The sequence below is a fragment of the Pinus tabuliformis genome, chromosome 1_2, assembly GCF_031772625.1.
Source record: "Pinus tabuliformis cultivar Carrire ecotype Pingquan chromosome 1_2, CPIR1, whole genome shotgun sequence".
Lineage (NCBI taxonomy): Eukaryota > Viridiplantae > Streptophyta > Pinopsida > Pinales > Pinaceae > Pinus > Pinus tabuliformis.
In genome coordinates this window covers 1,356,186,472-1,356,208,104 of record NC_142298.1, presented here as the reverse complement: position 1 = coordinate 1,356,208,104, position 21,633 = coordinate 1,356,186,472, and the positions used below count along the sequence as shown (strand labels likewise).

At 39.1% G+C, this 21,633-nt stretch overlaps 1 protein-coding gene across 3 annotated transcripts in view; it reads right to left on the bottom strand.

Moving 5' to 3' along the window:
• Positions 1 to 21,633, bottom strand: part of LOC149211259 (MAG2-interacting protein 2-like) — a 542,599-nt gene that overhangs the window by 99,501 nt on the left and 421,465 nt on the right. Inside the window, exon 11 of one of the 3 annotated variants that reach the window (XM_089396983.1) lies at positions 12,504 to 12,736. The exons of the other annotated variants lie outside the window; for them this stretch is intronic. Coding sequence (XP_089253109.1) covers positions 12,717 to 12,736 — 20 coding nt within the window. The 3' untranslated portion in view covers positions 12,504 to 12,716. Of the gene's footprint in view, positions 1 to 12,503; positions 12,737 to 21,633 lie in introns of those variants that run through there. 3 annotated transcript variants of the gene reach the window in all.

Below are 21,633 nucleotides of genomic sequence, written 5' to 3'. Positions count from 1 at the left end.
TTCACCTTAAGAAACACTCAATCTCTTGCACTTGCAATCTAGGACTAGCCTCTTGCATTAATAAATTTACTTCTAAGCATAAACTTGATCGATATAAATATAGGCGCACCTTTCTCATCTAGCTTGAGGAGTTTAGCACCTCTTTAATCGTTAACATGGTTAACATGGTGACCTTGCAGTAGTTAGAGCCATAGTGTTTGCAGTGCCGGAGGTATCAGATGGTTAGAACCCCAGGGGAGGTATCATCAACTAAGCCTAAACTTGCTTCCGCCCGGTTTCTCTCTCACAATCTACTCTAGAGACTAGCTTCAAAACAGTTAAGGGAAAGGACACACTTAGAATAGGCATATATTCTAAAGTTAACCATGATTTTGCACCTCACCTAGATTGTAGGACTTGCATCTCATTTAGGATAGTGAAGCATCCTTAAGCAACAACTGTTCATTTGGTGACTTGGTAAATAAGTTATCTAAGCAAGTACTTGAATCCATTTAAGGCATTGGTCTTCCATAATAATCTAATCAAATCATTTAACTTGTTAATTCAACTAAGTTGCTAGGCCATTCAGTTGTGTCTCCCGGACTTATTGATTGCCAACATGTCTCACATCTTCACATTTAATAGGGACTACCCCCCATAGTTTGTTGTAGGGAGACAACTAGAACGAAGAGGGTGGGGATCAAAGTGACAACCCCCGTCCGGAGAACTGTCACATCTTTCCTGTATAGTTTGGGCGACAACAATGCCTACATTCGCTAAGTTGGTGCCCAACTAGGGGAATGAAATCACTTAAAGGTTGGTGACTACAAAAGTTGTAAGTTGGTTCTTACTTTGTACAAGTGTATTGTTGTGTTAATCAATCCTAATTGACCAAGACTGCAACCATTTAATTGTCAACCCAGAGTAGGTCTGTTATTTCAATAGAGTTTGCACTATCTGTGCCGATACACTACAACCAAGAGTGAAAATAGAAAATAGTAAAGAATGTTACTAAATCAATTGCAGAAACTAATCATTCATGTAGAAATTAAAAACGAATCACACTTCACATTTACCAGAGCAAAAGCGCGCCACACACTGTACTGATAACTACACCAGCTGGTCAACTATCATACTGCTAACCAAATCTATGTAATAGCATATCATAAGTCTGGAATTGAAGCAGATATATTCTACAAATTATACAACGACAACAAAAAACCATACAAATAATAAAAGAAAGGAACCTGAATGTACAACTACTCTACCACTGCAGTCCCTGCTAAAGAGGAGGGCCCTTCCTCACTAGTATGGGCGTCGGAATGAACACGAGATTAGCTAAGAATTCAACTTGGAAATAGCAACAACATCACCACAGTGTCTTTGATATTAAGAATAATTAAAAGTTACAAGATCAAAATAACAGTACTCTTTATGCCGTCCCCTGTGCCCGAGGGATTAATTTTCTCTTATAGAAATTACATACCCAAACATTAGGAGCAAACCAGTCATGAGAATCACGATTCTCATGCTGATCATAAAGTATAAATTGTTATAACTAGTTCCTAACTACAAATTCTATTCAAATACATCAGTTAAAATCATAACCACTTGGATCTGTTATTTTCTAAATAGACAATTCGTAACTCCCAATAGTTGTTGCATGGAATAGTACCCATGACTTTGACAGCTATGATGTAACAACACTCTGCGGTAAAGTAACGGTTTGGGATGTAACAACAACCTTGTAACGGCACCCAGGGTATAACAACAATGTTTATATCAACATCGTGGTGTGATAACAAGATCTGTAATAGCACACAGAGTGTAACAACGATCTGTTTCATCTTGCTCTTAGACCGATCGGCACGGTTGTTCATCCATAACCTTGTTCTTACGAGAAACGCCTGAAAAAGAGCAAAGGACCCAAAAGACTTCTCCAATGCTTACCCTAGTTAGCCATAAAAAGGAATATTGCATCATTATATCTAGCAAAAATGGCAAAATAACATGATGGCAAAATATGTTGTTCACAATAAGGAAAAAGGCAGTTAACATGTAAAGTTTTGTTGGTCCGGAGGGAAAAAGGTCAAAACTGCAGAAAAAAGGTATAGGAAATAAGTACAAGAACTACACACAACAACAAGTTTACAAAATATTTACAAAAAAAAGTTGGATAAGTGTTTCTTCTAAAGATTTGTGTTTCATGATTTATGTGAATCAATTCTTTTAAAAGATAAAAATAGTTAAAAATAATGAAATATTGATTCACCCCCCTCTTAGTATTTCCAACAATAATCCCAATGATAAGATTAATAACATCAAATAATTTTGAGGCCAATTTTCTGAGATCTTCAAAATGTGCAAAATAGGCTATGTTACCACACCAGTGGGTGACCCCTAAAGGAGGATTTTCTCCTAGACTTGTCTTCAGCCAACATCCAACAACCCCTTGCAGCTACCTGATAGCTCAATTGGCTATCATTATCCGCCACTTGTGCTAGCCATTGTGAGCCCTCGCTCATCTATTATGATTGTATGTTTGAAGGTGGGCCATCCAACCCTGAAAGTACGATTTTTCATTATGCTTTTGGGTGTTTATGCTTGCTTTTTCTTGGGCACACTAAAACATGGATCACTGAGGGGACTTAGAGAAAAGAAAAGGTTTTGATTGTACTCTTGTTCCCTTACCTCAACTGGGGGTTAATCTTGTATCCTAGTCCCATGGGATCTCCTTTACTAGCTACTAGCTTTAGGAATGGCACTACATAAGAAACCTTGATTTTGGTTGCGTGGTCCCTGTACCCGCCAGGGAAAATTTTAAGAACGCCCCCTAAATTTATAAATATAATAAATGGGCGAATCTCCATGGTATATAGGAAAAATGGAAGGCGATTTTATCAATAATATAATATGTATATATAATTTTTTGGCGAATCTCTCACCAGGCATGGCGAATATTTTACTCAATTATAAAATCTTGTAAGATCTTGGCGAGTCTTTCACTAAATAATAAAACTTTGTAAGGATCTAAGACGATAGAATTTCCCCTTTAAATAGTCTATTCTCACATGAATACCATGGTATTACCATGGGTCAATACCATGGGTTATCATAAACCTGGAGCTTAAAAATTACTATTAGTAATTTATAAAAATTAATAAAATTAATAGTTGATTTTTATTTTATTTTTTATTTTAACCAAGCTAAAATGTTTAACCTACATTAAATTACAACATCCATTTTTACTCTTGACCAAGCCCCAAGAGGATCAAATATTTTTTCACTCTATGCTAGTTTGCATATCATGATATTTGATACCTCTCGGGGGTTAGTAGATCCAGAGTAAAGATGGATCTATGCTGGTTTAATTCCCCCATTTAAATAGGCTACATTTCAGGTGAATACCATGGGTCAATACCATGTGCCATTTTGGTGAATACCATGGGTCAATACCATGTGCCATTTTTATTTTTATTAATTCTAATATTAGGGTTAATAATGGTTTTTTGCATGGTATTAATAACAATCTAGTCAATGGTATTTGTCCATAGTATTTTGCCCATAGGTTTCACCTAAATATAACCCATTTTTTGAGTGCTGGTAAATATAAGGTGACTTATGGAGTAAATATAAAAAAAATGTTTTATTTGTTTACCATACCTCTCGTTTATTTATTATTTACCATATGTCTAGTTTATTTATATTTTTATTTATTTACCATACCTTTTTGAGTAAGTATAAAAATACGTTTTATTTATTTACCATACCTCCACTTTACTTACATTTTTATTTGTTTACACCAGGTGACTTATGGAGTAAATATAAAAAATGTTTTATTTATTTACCATACCTCTCATTTATTTATATTTTTATTAATTTATCATACCTCTTTTATAAATATGGTATTTGGCCCATAGGATTCACTTAAGTAAAACCTATTTTTGAAAATGGGCGAATGGATTCACTTAAATAAAACCTATTCTTGAAAATGGGCGAATGGAAGGTTGTAACTCCTAATTTCAAGGGCTAAATTTACCTTTTTTACCCTCTCTCTTAAAATAAGGTGGGCTATTTGAGGTGATTTGTAAAAATGTACTATGATACAAAATATTCGCCCCCTAAAAATTAAAAACCCCTTAATTTCGCCAAAGGGCGAACATTCGCCCCTAAAATTATCCTTGCCCGACACCATATATCTCACTCTCCACCGCTCATTACAAGCCCCTTTTCACATTTTCCCCATCTAGTTCCACATTTTTCCATTGGGTCCACAAGGTGTTAGCTTCCCCCTCCCCTTGTCCACACCTTGGCTCGGGCCTGGGATGATGCCCCTGAGGATGATGCAGCTAAAAAGAAAGATAAAATATTATATGACCACATACAATAGGAAATGTACCACAAAATGCAAAAGATGGTCAAGGTAATAAAATTTAGCATGTGGGAAAAAGCCAAACATGATCTCTACCCCCTATCATTATGGTCATCACCTTGGTTCCTAGTGCCCCTTGCATCATTAAGGAACCCATGATTGTCCCAACCCCTAGTGTGCAATGAACTACCCCAACTTAAGGGGGGTAATCACTGCTACATACACATCATGCTCTCATCCCCTTAAGCCTCGAGCAATTAAATAAAGAAAAATCAATAAAAGGCAACATGCTTATGAAGAAGGGCAGAAAAACAAAGGTCTAGATAACTTATGTACCACGATTGCTCCCTCCTTCATTCATACACCCAAGGTGTGGGCCTCCATCATAACTACCCTTGTACCATTTCATGTGGGTTAGAGCCTCCCCTTTTGTCCCCACTCCGTTCCATCACTATTTCACATGACACCCATTTGATGGATGTACCATGGACCTGTCATACTCTAAGAGGTTGAAACCACATAATCGAGTCCTTCATTAACCTCTCTTGTCAAGGAAGGTAACACGAATACATGTTTAAATCCCATTTAGAAGGGAAAGCCACTATGAAATGTCCACTTATGCTCTTAATTAGCAAGCTTACTTACTCAATTGCACTACTGAATTATTGTATTGGAAGGTGAGGAGACGCATTGGATCTTATACAAGATTGTAGGTGGGTTTTCATCTTGGACTTGGCCTCCCTATATGGGATCTAAACCCTCCAGAGGGTCATAATGGAATTTGTTGGGTGAGCGTTGAGAGCCATGGGCCTCCAACCATGCAAAGCATTGATTGCCACACCATGGGCTTCTTCAACACCACCATATTGCTTGTTTGTTCCCTAGTTATGCAAAGATAATGATGCACTTGGATCACGTTGCCTAGCCAACTACACATTTCACTCGACACTTGGCAGCTCATCTGAGGCCCGGAGGAGGTTTTGTCTTTCCTAGGGAGACATGGGAGGGCATGTGTCATCTTCTAGCTCTCATTGATAAAACATCAACTTTATTATGAGCTACTTGGAGACTCGTGAGACCCATTTGGAGCCCAAAGAGCCCAAATAGGGGTTCAGAGATGTTTTGCAGCATTTGGAGTGCATCCCCCTCTTATTTGTTACTTTTGAGGCCCTCATTCTCATCCTTAGCACAGAAGGCCTCAACGTTGCCCTTCTAGGCCTCCACATCAGCTTAGCATGGCCCTAAGAAGGCTTATTTGATTTATTTTATGAGCTATCATGGTTGGCTTGTAACTATGGGTGGTTTACTAGACATTTTAGGCATTGGAGGGGCTTTATCTTTTCATTTTGAACTCTTAGCTCTTGTATAAATAGATGAGGACTAGCCTCATTTTATCCATCACGCTTTGGCTCTTCGATCTCTCTCTTGAGAAATTCAGATCTGCAGTTAAAGGACGAAATTGGATGTTATTGATGAATTGTGATGTTTGAATAATTTCGCTATCATTCTTGGAGCTTCTCTTTGGCATTTTTGTGGATGGACATAGTCTTCGTTGTCTTGTAAGTGCCTTTTAATGCTATATTTATGATTTGGTGAATGTCTAATGCATGGAATATGTCTAATGCTTTAAACAATTTTTGCATGGGTTATTCATAAGTTAATGAATGAACGAATGTACCTAGAGGATGATTGTATTTGCATCCTTGAAAGTCCATAACAAGTGTCATTGAAGTATAAATATCTAGAAGTCGTTTTGTTGTTGCTTCCATCAAGGGTAGCGAAATTCCTTCTAGGTCTCCTTCAAGAGTGAAGTTGCCATTTCTTGGTTTATATTTGACTCCAATTCTCCCAATAGGCAGGCACTAGGTCTTAGATCCTTGGTGATCACAACTTGAAAACACATTCTTCTTTCACCTTCTTATCACCTTTTTCTTTGTCGCTTTAAGAATAGGGAGGCCTCTCTAGGGCTTGGTGCAAATTCAAACAGAGGAGGAGATTTTAAATTCCTCTTGGACAAGATTCTTCCTTAGTGTCTCCTCTACGCATCAAGTTTTGAACGAATTCTAATGGTGGAATATCCAAAAAATGATGCCCTAGCCTTCATACCAAGTGGGAACCCTAGAAGCTAATGCCTCAATTTGGGGATTTCTTCAAGGCTTGTGCTTTAGTACTTATTGAAGTATATCATTCATAACCTTTTCTCTTGTCTACCTTGACCTTCGATGAACTCATATATTATCAAATATCTCAACCCTAGGTCTCATGTAGTCTTCCTTTCAAGGGGTTTTTCTTGGAAAATCTTCCTAGCTTCTCCCAAAACTCTCACTTTCATCAAACCTTTCCATTGAATGAGCCTCCTTGCCTCACTCCAAGCCTATCCTAGATACATCTATCATAAGTGAGAAATACTAGGACTCCTCCCACCAGTGAAAATCCGTGGAGAGAAGGGGACTTAGGCTATGGTGACAATGGACCTCTATCCCAAGGTGTTGTTGTGCCCTCTAGCTTTTGCCTATCTACAAGGCCTGCTAGTTTGTGCAGCAACAGACTAATTTGAGAACAAACAAAAGTTTGTCCTTCAAACCATCTACAGTCATCATCTTTAATATGCTTTTCTATAAAAGAACTCAAAACAAAATATACAGAATTTGTAGAATTAAGCAAAGTATTTACATGCATGAATTGAAAAACCGATGCCCCTGCAAGCAAATAATGCTTTCCCTTCATGAGTTCTGCTATAAAATAAGGGAATGCCACACTACCAAAGAAAATGGGTTTTTGTTGATATAGACTTGAACTGCAAGCTTGATGTTCATTTCTTTGTATACATAGATGCCTTTCTTGCAAAACGAATCCTAGTTGCTTCAGTGAAGTACAAATACAGGATAAATAGTAGCAAATGCAGGACTACCAATAAGGGGTGGCATAAAGCCGACAGGTAAAATAAGTGCTAACAATCCAAAATCTATAACATCACCCAAATTATTCCTATCATCCAATGCATCATTAACATATTCTCTTGCTCCATGTGAAATATGTTAGTCTGATTTACTTTATCCTCAAGTAGCTTCAACATTTCAAACCAAAGGGAATCATATGTAAATAGCAAAGCACTTTTCAATGCCACAACAGGCTGTACATTAGCTAACATTGAAGTTGAATTCCATGCCTCAATCTCAGTTAGCAACACTGTACTTTTGTTTGAAGATGTTACATCTAGCAGTTGCAAGACCTCTTCCAATTGGTACTGTTCAATGAGCTGCTTGAGAATTATCATCCAACAAATATGAAATGTATGAACTGACAGAACTCTATTGGGTTTCTCACCTCTCTCTGCTTTTGGTTCTTGAAATGCTGCCCATCCATCATCTTGCTTGTTGACCACTACGTGTCAACTTCCCATAGCAGTACACCCCCTTTTTTTCGCAAAAGGAATAGCGCTTGATTGACGTGTCCGTGAAATTCGACAGTCATCGTCGACTTGATCAATTTATGTTGTAAACCCAGTCTGCATGTGTGAATTGTAAATAATCTTAGCAGAGTTGAGTCATGTATGTAAATTGCCTAGGTGGGCCTAATTTTCTAGTGATAATCTACGTTCCGGAAGGTTTTTTGTCTCATCGATCCATGATCGGCAGAGTTTTCCTTCAGCCTAACCCCAAAGCAAGAATGAATTTTGTCATTAGAATCTTAGAGGAATCCTAGTGTGTTGATTTGCTAGATTATATTTGGTCGGAGAACTGGGTGGTCTATGAGGGCCTATGTCAAATGGGTTTTCCCCTTTGAGATGTAAAATTGTAAAAGTCATGATGTAAAGTGTCTTGAGGGTTAGAAAATGTTTTAATCCCCTCATAAGTCCTAAGTCCTAGGTCCTAGGTGATCTTTCCAAAGGCTAAGTTCAAGGATCCAAAAATAAAAATTAAAAATTAAAAAAATTAATTAATTAGAAAATAGATGAAAATAATAATAAAATTTAAAATTTTCTAAAAAATAAAAAAATAAAATAAAATAAAATTTAAAAATAATAAAATAATAATAGGTCAAATTTTTGAGTAAATAAATGCAGAATTTTAATTTTTTATATATTAAAATGCATTTAAAAATTCGACGGATGAGATTAAAAGAAATCTTGATCCTCATCGACAATCGAGATTAGTTTGACATGGATCACTCGAACTAGCTGTTGGGAATTTTTCCTTTAAATAGGGTGCTTGGGGTCATTTGAGATCAGATTGGATCTGAGAGTTTGGTGCTAAAGAAAGCTCTCTTGTAGTCATTTTTGTGCAATAAAGAAAGACTTTGGAGTTGAAATCTTGTTGGTGTTACTCTTCTGGAAATGCTGTAAGATGTTTTATTTTTCTGCATAATTTTATTTTCAGCTATTGATTTTAACTTGATGAAGATTGATTCAGGCACAGGTATCTTGTCTGATCTTTGGGGTTTGAATGATAGTTTAGATTCTGAAATATAATGGCAGGTATCTCCATTTGATCTGGATTGCACTATTGTTTTCTCTCTCTATGTTGATGGTTGATTTTAAGCTGTGCAGGAAATCTTTTTTTTTTAGATTATCGGGCGTTAGGGGAAGTTCTCGGCTGAACCAACCAACTCCCGGATTGTGTTTTCTGAAAGAGCCCAGCCAGTTCATGATCCCGGGCTTATCATTTGAATTTTTATGAATGCATGCAGGGTTTTCTGAAGTATCTCACATTAAAATTAAATTCTGATAATACTACTGTGATTATTGACAAATCTGGCTGCTAAAGAGCCTTAGATCTGTAAATACTGTAAATTTTTAGCTGATTTAGGGTTTCAGTTTTGTTTCTGGCACATTTTACTTCTCGGTGTTCTGTGTTGCCATTTCAGGTTGCAGGTATAGATCTTAAAAGTTTTTCAGGGTTTCCAGCAGGGATAATCTTCAACGGATTTTCTAATTTTCTGAGGGGATTTGGTGGTTTAAAAAAACTGTTTTACTGCTCAAGATTTATTTTTATTTGCAGGAAGAAATTTTCGATTTTTTTTTTATTAAAGAGCAGGTTATTGCTTCACTCCCACACTGCCATTTTCCTGCGACATCCATCTTTTTTCCTCTAAAGGCAGCAACAATCACACTCCTTTCCTCAAACCCCGGTGCCACACTAACGCTCCAGCTCCAGCGCCTACATCCAACGGCTCCTATCCCCACTGCGTCCATCGTTTCTGCTCATCTTAGCGGTTGTATCCACTCAGCTACACGCTGTCCACGCAGCTCCTCCTGCAACGACTCCCTCCATCTCACGCAGCCCCCTCTGTTGTCCAGCTGCTCAGTCTCATCTCACACAGCTGCTGTCTCTCTGCCTGCACACTGCCTCATGTTGTCCCTTCCTCTATCGTTCAAATCTTCCCTCCACGCAATTTCTTCCTGTGATCCCATCAAAACCTGCAGTTTATCATCTTTTAACGTTGCCAGAGTCTGCATAAAAACCGCAGTCCCTTCACCCTTCACGCTGTCCTTCAAGCAAACCTGCTCCGCGTGCCACCCGCAGCCAATCCACCTGCAAACCCACGCCTTTCTTTGCTATCTCCCTCGTCCATTTCTCAGTCGTCTCTTCCTTCCGCCGTCGGCCATCAATCTGCACACGCTATAGCCAAAACAAAAAGAAAATTTGATTTGCGTAAGTTTTTCTCTGTTCTATTGTTTATATGCGTTGGTTAGTTTTTAGATTTTATTTTTTAAAATTAGATTATTGTTAGTTTTAGATTTTAGTTTTATTTTTATTTTAAATTTTTATCTTTGTAAAAAATATAAAAAATCGATTTCCATTTGTTTTTTTTAACTTAGATTTTAGCTTTTCCATTTAGAATTTTAAAATCATAAAAATTAAATAAATAATAAAATCATAAAAAGTTTGAAAATAAAAAATTGATTTTCATTTTTTTTAGATTCGCTCTAAGTTCAAGTTTAGTTTTGTTTTATAAATCAAAAATATAAAATATAAAAAAAAAATCATAAATAGTTTAAAAAAATAAAAAGGTTTCTTTTTAGTTTAGAATAGACTTTAGCCTTATTTAGATTTTAGCTCTATTGTTCTGATTTGTTAATTTTAGAAATTTTAAAAAATATTTTTTTTTTTTTTTTTTTTTAGGATTCAGTTTTAAATTTCATTTGCTTTAGTTTAATTTTGTTTTATATATATATAAATTATAAAAAGCAATAAGAGTTCTTTTTAGTTTACTAGATTTTAATTTTATTTAGGTTTTTAGATTTATTTAGTTTTGTTTAATTTTTGGGATTTAAAATAATAATAAAAATAAATAAATAATAAAAATTTTAGCTAAAAAGTGAAAAATCATTTTGGTGACTTTTGTGGTATTTTCCTATAGCTAAATGCACTTAAAATGTTTATTTACAAGTTTGCTATATGAAAGTGGTAGCTGGTCAGCATTTAAATTTCCAGGTTGTTTAAAGCATTTATTTTTTAGAAATTTAATTGTTGGAATATCGTTAAGCCATCGAGCATTTATCGATTATCTCGCATTTGGCAAAAGTTATCCTTTGTTTGAGTTATTTGATGGTAAATGATTGTTAATGAGCTCATATTTCTGCAGCATTTGATAAATAATCGTTTAATCATCTCTTTCATAAGGCACTAGTCTATTATCTTAGTAAAATCAATTAAGTGCTTGTTCCCCCTCGTGTCTCCCAACCCAACTGGTCTTCAATTGGTCATCCATTTTCCCATAGGGTCTACCCCCCTTAGCCGCAGGAGACAGGCTTAAACGGAGAGATCGGGGATCAGGGTGACAGCCCCTGGTCTGAGCGTTGTCGTGACAATCTGTGCGACAACACTGCTCAACTTCCTCATTCCAATCATCTCATTTTGTTACTTCTTGTGTCTCTTTATTTCAGTTATTTGATCTTCATTCTCAAACAATCCTTCCCACTCTTTCAGAAGAGATTCTAATGCTGATAACTGTGGTTTAGATACAACACAAACAACAAATGCACAAAACAAAGATACTGCTGAGTCAACTGTCACCAAGTCATTTCCATTTACTTCTAAGACCAGATACCAACTCTCTTGATGTCAGGGCAACCAAAGAAGTTTTCAACCCATGAACATTTGCTTTGTTCTCTTTCCTCAAACGATTATCCATATCCAAATAATGGAAGGCATCCCCATCTATCCCAGGGTAATAAAGGATTGTCCTTTATTCCAACAGCTTGGATACACCCTCTTCCTGCAATACACTGTAGAAGTTCAAAGGCATAAACTCAAACTTGAATAGATAGCTGCATCTCTTCAGCAAATATACTCAACTTCGACTACACTGCTTGTATTATCCTTTTCAAAAGAGCAGAATATGTTGGCTCAAAGGCATTGAATTCATCATTCCCATAAGAGATACAAGAAAGTGATGACAACAAATTGCATAAATGTCTGGTGGTAAGCTTGTTGATTTCAATTGCTGAACCTATCTCCCACAGGAGAGAATCAATACAAGCTATATATGCCTCCTGAATCTGTTGAAATGTTCGGCATCTTTACTTCCAATAGCCATAAGTTTTTCCTTGTATTTATCTATTGCTTCCTGATGAACCATATGATCATCAGACTTTATGCTGGTATCTGAGATAATCATTACTCTTCTCTAAAAAAAGTCTGAGCAATATCTCTAAAGGAACAGCCTGCAGTAATCGTTGTTCTAAGGAAGTATAAAAGCTCATTTTTAAGATGAGCCAAAGTTTCTGTATCACCAACACTGGATAAAGATTCTGGCCAAATACTTCGTTTTATACACGTGTGGCAGGCAGACAAAATTGCATATAAGAAACCAAGCCATTCCTTATTAGACGCATCAAGTGTGGTGTACAAAGTTGAGGAAAGGACCTTTAAAAGCTTTCCTCCATGCTCCAAGAGTTCATTTCAGTGTTTTGAATTTTCAGCTTTAATTCTTCATTTGTCCACAATCGTGACAGAAGGAGAGAGCTTAACTATCATAGACGTACCTTCATGAGGAAAAATCTATGAAGTTAACTGAATGTTTTACCAATTCCTTGCATGTTAAATGTGTGCTAAGAAATAAATGGGAGTTTCAAGCATCAATAATGTATTGCAGGCAAAACACTACATTAGATTTCCAACACCTAGGAATAAATGAAGTTCATACCTCTGATCTCTTCACTCCATGATTGTTTGCCAAGTATAATCCATTTGATAATACATTCTTTTCTTCACTTTGACAGACTCTATGTAATCAGTATGTCCAGACAAAAATCTGTTCGTTTCCACCCCAGGGATTATTTGCTCCAAATTCCTGGCCTGATTAACTAGTTTTTGTTGTTCATCAATTGTATCACTCCATTCCTTCCAAAAGGTTGTCCCTATTTCCTCTTTTTCTCCCCTGCAATTTAAATCATAAAATTTGTAAGTAGTTGGAGAGAAGATGCAAGGTTGGTGAACAAAAGAAACAAAGAGAAAACATAACAGACTAAATATCCCAGCTATTTTTTCACAAGTAAAGCCTTGCAGAACCCCCCTCGTCACCGGAATATTCGAGAGAAGGGTGAATAGAACAATGTCCATTTACTGAAGAAAAACCCAAAAGTATTTCAATAGTGAATTTCATCAGTATAGCATGGTTTAAATTGCAGCTATTGACTATTTTATTGGAAAAATCACCACAAAATTGCATCTTGGGGAAGCCCTAAGGCTGTATAGCCCCCTATTTTATTCCATATTGCTGTGATAACAATGTTTCCAAGTGTTTCAAGGTTGATTATGTTGAAAATGAAACTAGTGTCGGTCTTCATAATGTAATACGAATGTATCATTCATGTACTTATTATATTCATTCATTATTATTATTTTTATTTCTAGTCAAAGTATGTTCTTCATGCTTCTAGGGTTTATTGAGTCAAAGAGATGTATTTGAGTCAAAGTCCTATTTGGACTCCTTGTAAGAAAAAGAAAAAATATTTTGAGTCAAAAAGTCAAAATTGTCATCCACAAGACCAAGTCAGCACTGCCTGGAAAAGTCAGCCTAGAAGAGGCAGCTATTCGACCTCCTATACAGCTATAAATAAAAGACATTTCGACCTCATTTATTCACTCTTCTCAGACATTTATTTCTGTGCCAAATACAAGAAGAAAGATCGTGAAGTCAAAGGACAGAAAATTCGGATTTTTGGCTTGTTTATGTTCACATGTGTGAAGGTATTGGGGCAACTCTGCGAAATTACAGGGCTGAAATTGCAGGGCCAAAATTCTGTGGTTTGACCAGATTTGACAAGGTTTGACCAGTGTTGACTTTGACTTGGTTGGACGAGATTTCAAGGAGGGCTGACTTGGGTCTTTGTGGCAGTCTTGGTCTTGGGTCTTGGATATCTCACTTTGATCTGATTTAATAAGAAGAGGAATTTTGGGTTTTCCCCTAGCTTGGAGCCTAATTTCTGGTGTTCTTTCTCTTTGTGGTCTTTATGTTTTTGGTAATTGTTTGATGAAGAGAACAGAATATTAATAAGAAGCTAACAAATATTCACAAGTAATTATCAAGTTAATAGAAATCATCATTATCTACTTGCTTTTGGTTTCTCAACATGGTATCAGAGCTAAGGTGAAGGAAGCTTAAAAGATCACGTCTTTTTGGCACTCTTGTTTGAAGACATTCTTATAAGCAACTATCTTCTCTCTCCCTCTCCAATGGAAAGATATATGAAGGAAGGTCTCAACACTCTTAGGAGTCTCTTTGAATCCATTAAAGGATGCATCATCAAGTTCATCTCCAAGCTATCTAAAGAAGTCATGGATGGAAATCTCTATTCCGCTCTTACAGGTTCATTTGAAGATGATAATACATGGGTAATTTATAGTGGAGCTTCAAGGCATATGACAAGGAAACATGGTCAACTCAAAACCCTATCAAAAGGAAACTCTTCTCACTCAATTGAACTTGGAGACAAGAATAGCTACTTGGTCAAAGGGATTGGAACTACCTCGGAGTTGGAATCCGGTGGGAATATTCATCTCAATAATATCCTCTATTTTCCAGGTTTGAAAAAGAATTTGCTTTCTATCCTTGCTTAGAAGATAAAGGAGATAGGGTTGCATTTGTTGATGGCCAAGTTATTCTATGGGCATAAGGGTTTAGTATAGAAAATGCAAGGACTACCGAGATTAGTGAAGGGAGGTTGTATAGACTTCTAACTCCTCCTCCTCAAGCTCTAGTACATTTAAACATCAACCCTTGTGGATTATGGCACATAAGGTATTGTTGATTTGGGGTAGCATCGGATGTGCTCTAGCCACGAAAATTGGTGGAGAGGCTAAAGCACATGAGATCTCCAATACCTAGAAATGGTTTGCGTAGATTCTAAACAGTTTGGGAGATATTAAAACACTTAATATTTTTAATGGAGTCCCTAAGTCTAAACTTGGGGAAATAAAACATTAATGTGAATTAATATAAAACTGTGTTAGAAAGGTCCAAAAGTCATGCATCAAGCAAGAGTTAATCTTAGCCGTTGATTAGGGACTTAATCTCGGTCGTTGAATTGTCAACGAGAAAAGTATAAGAGGAGGCTTGAGAGTCACTTGGAGAACACACTGAGTTGATCAAAAATTCGATTTTCTGGGGTAGGGCTTGCTGAGGAAATCAAAGGAGTGATTAGAGTTGTAGCTAAGAGGTAGTGAATACAAAAGCAGAGAGGCAGAGAGGGTACTAGGAGCATCAACGCAGAAGCCGGGAGAGAGGGACGCAGAGCCAGCTAGATGCCACACAGAGCCAGTCACGATTGGAGATTTCGTGGGGCAGATTGGAGCTGAGAGCGGTGGGATTGTTCATCTGGGGTTCTAGCAGGAATATCTGTTTCCAACTGAGAGGTACTACTACCGAGATCATTCTCTATTGGGTGAGCCAGTTTGGCACCCAGATTGTATTCTAAAACTACTTAATAATAAAACCCTCAGATAGCTACACCGGTTTTCCCGCATTGGGTTTTTCCAGGGACATTATTCCAAAAATAACGGTGTCACTTATGCTCTTGTTTTTCCTTCAATTGATGATCTGTAATGTGTTGAGCATGTACTTGTATTTATTTTCAGTATTTACATGGTAAATAACTTGTTAATTAGACAAAACAAGTAGGCATAAATAAATCAGAAAGTACATGAAGGATTTCTAACAGTTAGACTTAGAAATTCCAACATGGTATCAGGGCATGGTTGCAAATCACAGGAGAACTGAGGGCATCAGCTAAGTAGAGCAAGAGCAGCAGCAACAGAAACAGTTGTCCCGAGTGACAGAAGTTGTTCCTAGCAGAAAAGCAGCAAGGAAGGGGTGACACAATGCCTGCGTCATCAAGTTTGAGCCGAGAGAAGGATCAGCACAGTGGCAGAAAGGCACAAACCTGAGCTACGCAGTGCTCGGTCATCTTTCTCAGTCAGGAAGGATTGACACCCGTGGCCACGAGGTGCAAATTTTGCTGGTGTTGGGATTGTGCAGAGTCTAGAGGCTCTAGCCTTTAGTTTGCTGGGGCATAGGAGGCTGTGGAGAAGTTGTGAAGTGAAGCTGGTGGGGCACTGTGGTCAGAACAGTGCCTAACAGGGCAAGACCAAGGAGGAGAGAGTTGCTACCGAGGATTTCTAGCCAAGAAATCTGGATCAGTGGTGCAATTGCACTAATAATCGGAGTGGGGGCATCTCGACATTGGCAGAGGGGTTTCCAGGAGGGAAATCGAGGCTCAGAGGGAGTCACAATGAGAACTTCCAGGAGGGAAGTAGAGGAGCAGCGAAATGGTAGTGAACGGGATAAGAGACCAGGACAGACTAGACGGAGCCTCAAACTTCGTAGTCTGGAAGGCCATAATCTTGTCTGTTCTAGAAAGGAATCGTCTCAAGGACTTTGCCTTGAAAATGATAGCGATCCTAGTTGACCCGGTTGAGAATGATAAGTACGAGGAAGCAATGGCGAGGGCCAAGAGCATCATCCTTGACGGGGTCAAGGACCATGTAGTACCACATATTGCCGAAAAGGAAATGACAAATGCAATGTGGGAGGCCCTGACAGAATTGTATCAGCATACTTCCATGTAGAGGAAGATGCTACTAGAAAATCAACGACGGTCATACCAAATGCAGAAGGGAGAACAGATCGACACCTTCCTCGCTCGATTGAAGGAGATCCGGGATCAGCTAACTTACATAGGGGCCATGCCGGATCAAGAATTGATGGTGAAGACAACCCTGAACGCAATCTCAGAAGATTGGGAAGTGTTTGTGTTAAATTATGGTATGTTCTATGCTTAGAGCAGTTTACTTCGTTTCTTCTTATTAGCCACTGTTTAGCAATCACATAAACATAAAGTAAAGTGCAGATAGAACATTAAAAGATCGACAGAAAACAAGCCAAGACAAGAGACACCAAATGTGGCAGCTAGCCAAGGACAAACCCCAATGCGGGAAAACCCTTTGATCAAATCTTCTTTTATCTTCAATAATTCAGCAGAGAGAGAGATAGTAAAATATCACTAATCAGTGATTTATAACAGCAGTAATGAAACCCTTGAACATCAATAGAAAAAGGGATCAATCAGCTCCCAAAATGTCCTCAAGGCAACCTAGGAGAACTCAATCTCCAACAGAAGTAGTGGCAGCCCAAAACAGTCAAAGTAAGATGGTCAAAACAACAGTGAATGCTACAGCATACTGCAGCCGGCCCTAACCAATCAATGCTGTCATAAATGTGCCCTCAAACAGTCAATGCAGACTTGTTCAGCTCTTCGGCTAGCCTAGGAGAGGTTGCCCACACAAGGCTGCAGTCAATGGAGGCAATATGCTGGTCAACACAGGCCTAAACCACTTGCTGCGCCTTCCTGCGTCCTTGCTGCCCTAACTGCATCCTCCTCCAATGCTACCCTAGTTGCATCCTCTTTCCCACATGATATCTGTGTCTTCCTTCCTTTGTATACCCAAGAGACAAGGAAGAGATGATAGGATGAGATGAGTTGAGATAATGACTCAACCTCTCCTCTATTTATATGCAACGCTGGGCAAGAGTTCACACACTTAACTGCTGGCCGACCTTGACAATTTTTAAAGTAATTACAAATAAATTCATATCTCCATAAATACTTGTCGAAATCGGATGATCTTTAGATCAATCCTACACCTCTCGACAAGAGGAATCTAGGAAAAATATCAGCTACTATGAATGAGGTGACCCACATGGAGTTTGGCCCTAGTTTCCAATTCTAACACTCCTTCTCAACTAGGGAGAACTCCATCTGCAATCTGTCTGACCGTCTCTGCTATCCCAGCCATCAAATGCACTACCCTGCATAGCTTGGCCCTGCTCTACTTTGCTCGAACTATGAAGAAGAAGAAATGATCGAGGATGTATCATACCATCCTCCACTGACCCGAAGTCAGTCTTAGAGTGTGTCCTCCTCCAATGCTACCCTAGTTGCATCCTCTTTCCCACATGAGATCTGTGTCCTCCTTCCTTTGTATACCCAAGAGACAAGGAAGAGATGATAGGATGAGATGAGTTGAGATAATGACTCAACCTCTCCTCTATTTATATGCAACGCTGGGCAAGAGTTCACACACTTAACTGTTGGCCGACCTTGACAATTTTTAAAGTAATTACAAATAAATTCATATCTCCATAAATACTTGTCGAAATCGGATGATCTTTAGATCAATCCTACACCTCTCGACAAGAGGAATCTAGGAAAAATATCAGCTACTATGAATGAGGTGACCCACATGGAGTTTGGCCCTAGTTTCCAATTCTAACACTCCTTCTCAACTAGGGAGAACTCCATCTGCAATCTGTCTGACCGTCTCTGTTATCCCAGCCATCAATTGCACTGCCCTGCATAGCTTGGCCCTGCTCTACTCTGCTCGAACTATGAAGAAGAAGAAATGATCGAGGATGTATCATACCATCCTCCACTGACCCGAAGTCAGTCTTAGAGTGTGTCATACCACTCTCACTGATCCCAGATCAGTATCATTGATCCCAGATCAATGGAGGTTATCCTAGCATAGGGAGTACGGTAGATACAACGATGCGTCCATCGATAGTACTACTATGGTCCCTAACCCCATTTCCCTACTCATTGATCAGATGAGAGGTACTTACCATGCGTTCCAGACTGTATGGGTAGGATGTCTCGACAGAAGAACTAATCATCATGTCCAAAGGAGAACGAATCATCCTGTCCAACAGTCGCCACAGGAGAACTAATCATCATGTTCCATAGTCACCACAGAGAACTAATCATCCTGGCCCACACGAGAACTAATCATCCTGTCCTATAGTCAAAACGAGGTGTCACAGGGGAAGGTTGAACCTTTCACCCTGTACATAGTGCACCACCAAGGGATGGTGAGTCGCCCTATGGTCGCATGTCGCTCCAAGAAGTACCTCGCGTCCCCTGGAGCTCCTAGAGCTCAATACATCATACTTGACCCTCTCTGAACGACACCAAGTCGTTCTCAGAAAGTCAAGAATTTGACCTTTCCCAAGGGCTTTGTCAAAATGTCGGCGACCTGTTCATCTGTATCGATATGTTGGAGCCTTATTGCTCCCTGCTGCACCATATCCCGAATATAGTGGTACCTGATATCGATATGCTTGGAGAAATCATGAAATACGGGATTCTCTAATAAACGAATCCCGCTCTAGTTGTCACACAGGATCACGGTGGTATCCAATGTAAATCCAAACAGCTCACTGAAGAGATTTCGCAACCAGACCGCCTCACAAGAGGCCATACTAGCAGCAATGTACTCTGCCTCGGCGGTGCTCAAAGCCACCGACTTCTGCTTCCTGCTCATCCAGGATATCGAGGCAGATCCCAAAGAGAAACAACACTCGGAAGTGCTCTTTCAGTCCACCACACTGCCTGCCCAATCAGCATCGGTATATCCAAGTAGTCTCACATCTCCGGCAGTGTATCTCAACCCATGAGTGATTATGCCATGAAGATATCTCAACAGATTCTTGGCACCAGTCCAATGTGTGGGGTGAGGCTCAAACATATGTTGACTCAACGTGTTGACTGCAAAGCATATATCCGGATAGGAGTTCACCAAGAACATCAATGCTCCGCCGAGTTGACGATACTCGGTAGAATTTCGTAAAACAGGTCCGGCAGCACTAATGCTTAACTTCTTGAAGTCAAGCTCCATCGGGGTAGTTACGGGCTTGCAGTCCACCATACCGAATCTCTCCAATATCTTCACCACATATTTTCCTTCAGATAGGAAAATCTCCCCTGGCTTCTGCTAGACTTCTAGTCCTAGGAAATATTGCATCAGTCCTAGGTCCTTCATCTCAAACTCAGAAGCCAACTCCCTGTCGTCAACGTACAACACCAGTATGAGAGGATTGTCATCTTCAACCTTAAAGTAAAGGTGAGGGTCGGCTTCACTTCTAATGAATCCCAACTTCATCAAGTAGCTATCAATCCTCTCATACCACGCTCAGGGCGCTTGCTTCAACCCATAGAGGACCTTCTTCAACCTGCACACATGAGATTCTCGATCATGAATCTCAAATCCTTCGGGTTGCTCCACATAGACTTCCTTTTTGATCAAACCATGCAAGAACGCAGTCTAGACATCCATCTGATGTAGGTTCCATCCTTGCGAAGCAGCAAGGGCTATGATCGAGCAGATGGTGGTATATCGGGAAATAGATGTAAATATCTCGTCATAGTCTATACCTTCCTTCTGAGAGAAGCCACGAGCGACAATGAGCCTTATAGTTTTCCGCACTTCCATCAACTGCATGCTTTATCTCGTAAAGCCATTTCAAAGTGACAACTACTTTGTCCTAGGGTCTAGGGACCACATCCTAGACATCGTTTTTCATGATGGACTCATATTCCTCAGTCATAACATCCTTCCAAACTTGATGCTTGACAGCTTCTACGAATGACGAAGGCTCATTTTGGATGATCGTGCTTATGATGGTCAAGTATCCCTGATACCTGGTCGGCTCCTTACTTTCCCGAAAGGTTCCCCTGGGTGCAACGTGCCCTTCAGCATCATCAAGTGTCCCCCTAGGCCATAAAGGCCCCTTTCTAGAAGAGGAGGGCTCTTGCAGAGGGGGATCAATAGGATCCATAAGTTCTTCCACATCATGCATCGTCTCATCTTCCTTTTCCTTCGGTTCCCTGGTGTCAGCTTCTTTAGATCCCCTTAGAGTAGGAATATTGTCAACTTTGCTAAGAGCCATATCTTCATCAAAGGTGACATCATGGCTAATCTCGACTTCCGTTTGACTAGCCACATAGATTCTATAGCCCTTAGTATTTTCGCTATAGCCCACGAAGATTCCTTTCTTTCCAAATGTACCCAATTTATTCCTTTTCTCCTTCGGCACATGAAAATATACGGGACTTCCAAAAATTCTAAAATGATATACGTTAGGTTTCTTACCAGTGAACATCTCTTCGAGAGTCTTGGAACCCAATGCTTGATGAGGGCATTGGTTTTGTACATATACGGTGGTATTTGCAGCTTCGACCCATAGAAACTTTGGAAGTTTTTGATCATGGAGCATAGCACAGACAGCTTCCACAATCGTACGATTCTTCCTTTCCGCCACACCATTTTTCTCAGGAGTATATGGTGTAGTAGTCTCCTTCTTAATGCCAACCTCTTTGCAAAAGTCATGAAAGTCATTGGATTCATACTCAGTCCCATTACCAGTCCTTAAGATCTTGATCTTCTTTTCGGTTAGATTCTCGATCAAGGCTTTGAAGTGATGAAACTAGGAGAACACTTCATCCTTCTTTTTCAAGAAGTATATCCAAGTCTTGCAAGAATAATCATTTGTAAAAGTGAGGTAATGTAAATATCCTCCCAAGGAGTTCACAGGCATCATACCGAATATGTCTGAGTGAACCAACTAGGATATATCGGAGGTCTTGCTTTGGCTTGAGGGGAATGGTCCCCTTTTGAGCTTTCCTTCGGCACATCCCGGACATACACCTTCTTGCTCTAATATGAATTCGGGCATCCCGGTCACCATTTTTCTCACATCGGGTAGAGCTTTATAATGAAGGTGAGCAAACCTCTGATGCCATAGTTCAGAGATGTGTCACAAGACATGACACCCAATGGACTTCTTCTGACTTGATATAATGAATCAACTCGAAATCCAAGAGTGAAAGTATCTTTAAAGTTCATTTTCCATACACGTACCTTGCCATCGATGGAGGCCACCTTGTAGCCTTTGTCTTCCATTGCCGAAATGGACACCAAGTTCCTTTTGAGATCAGGTAC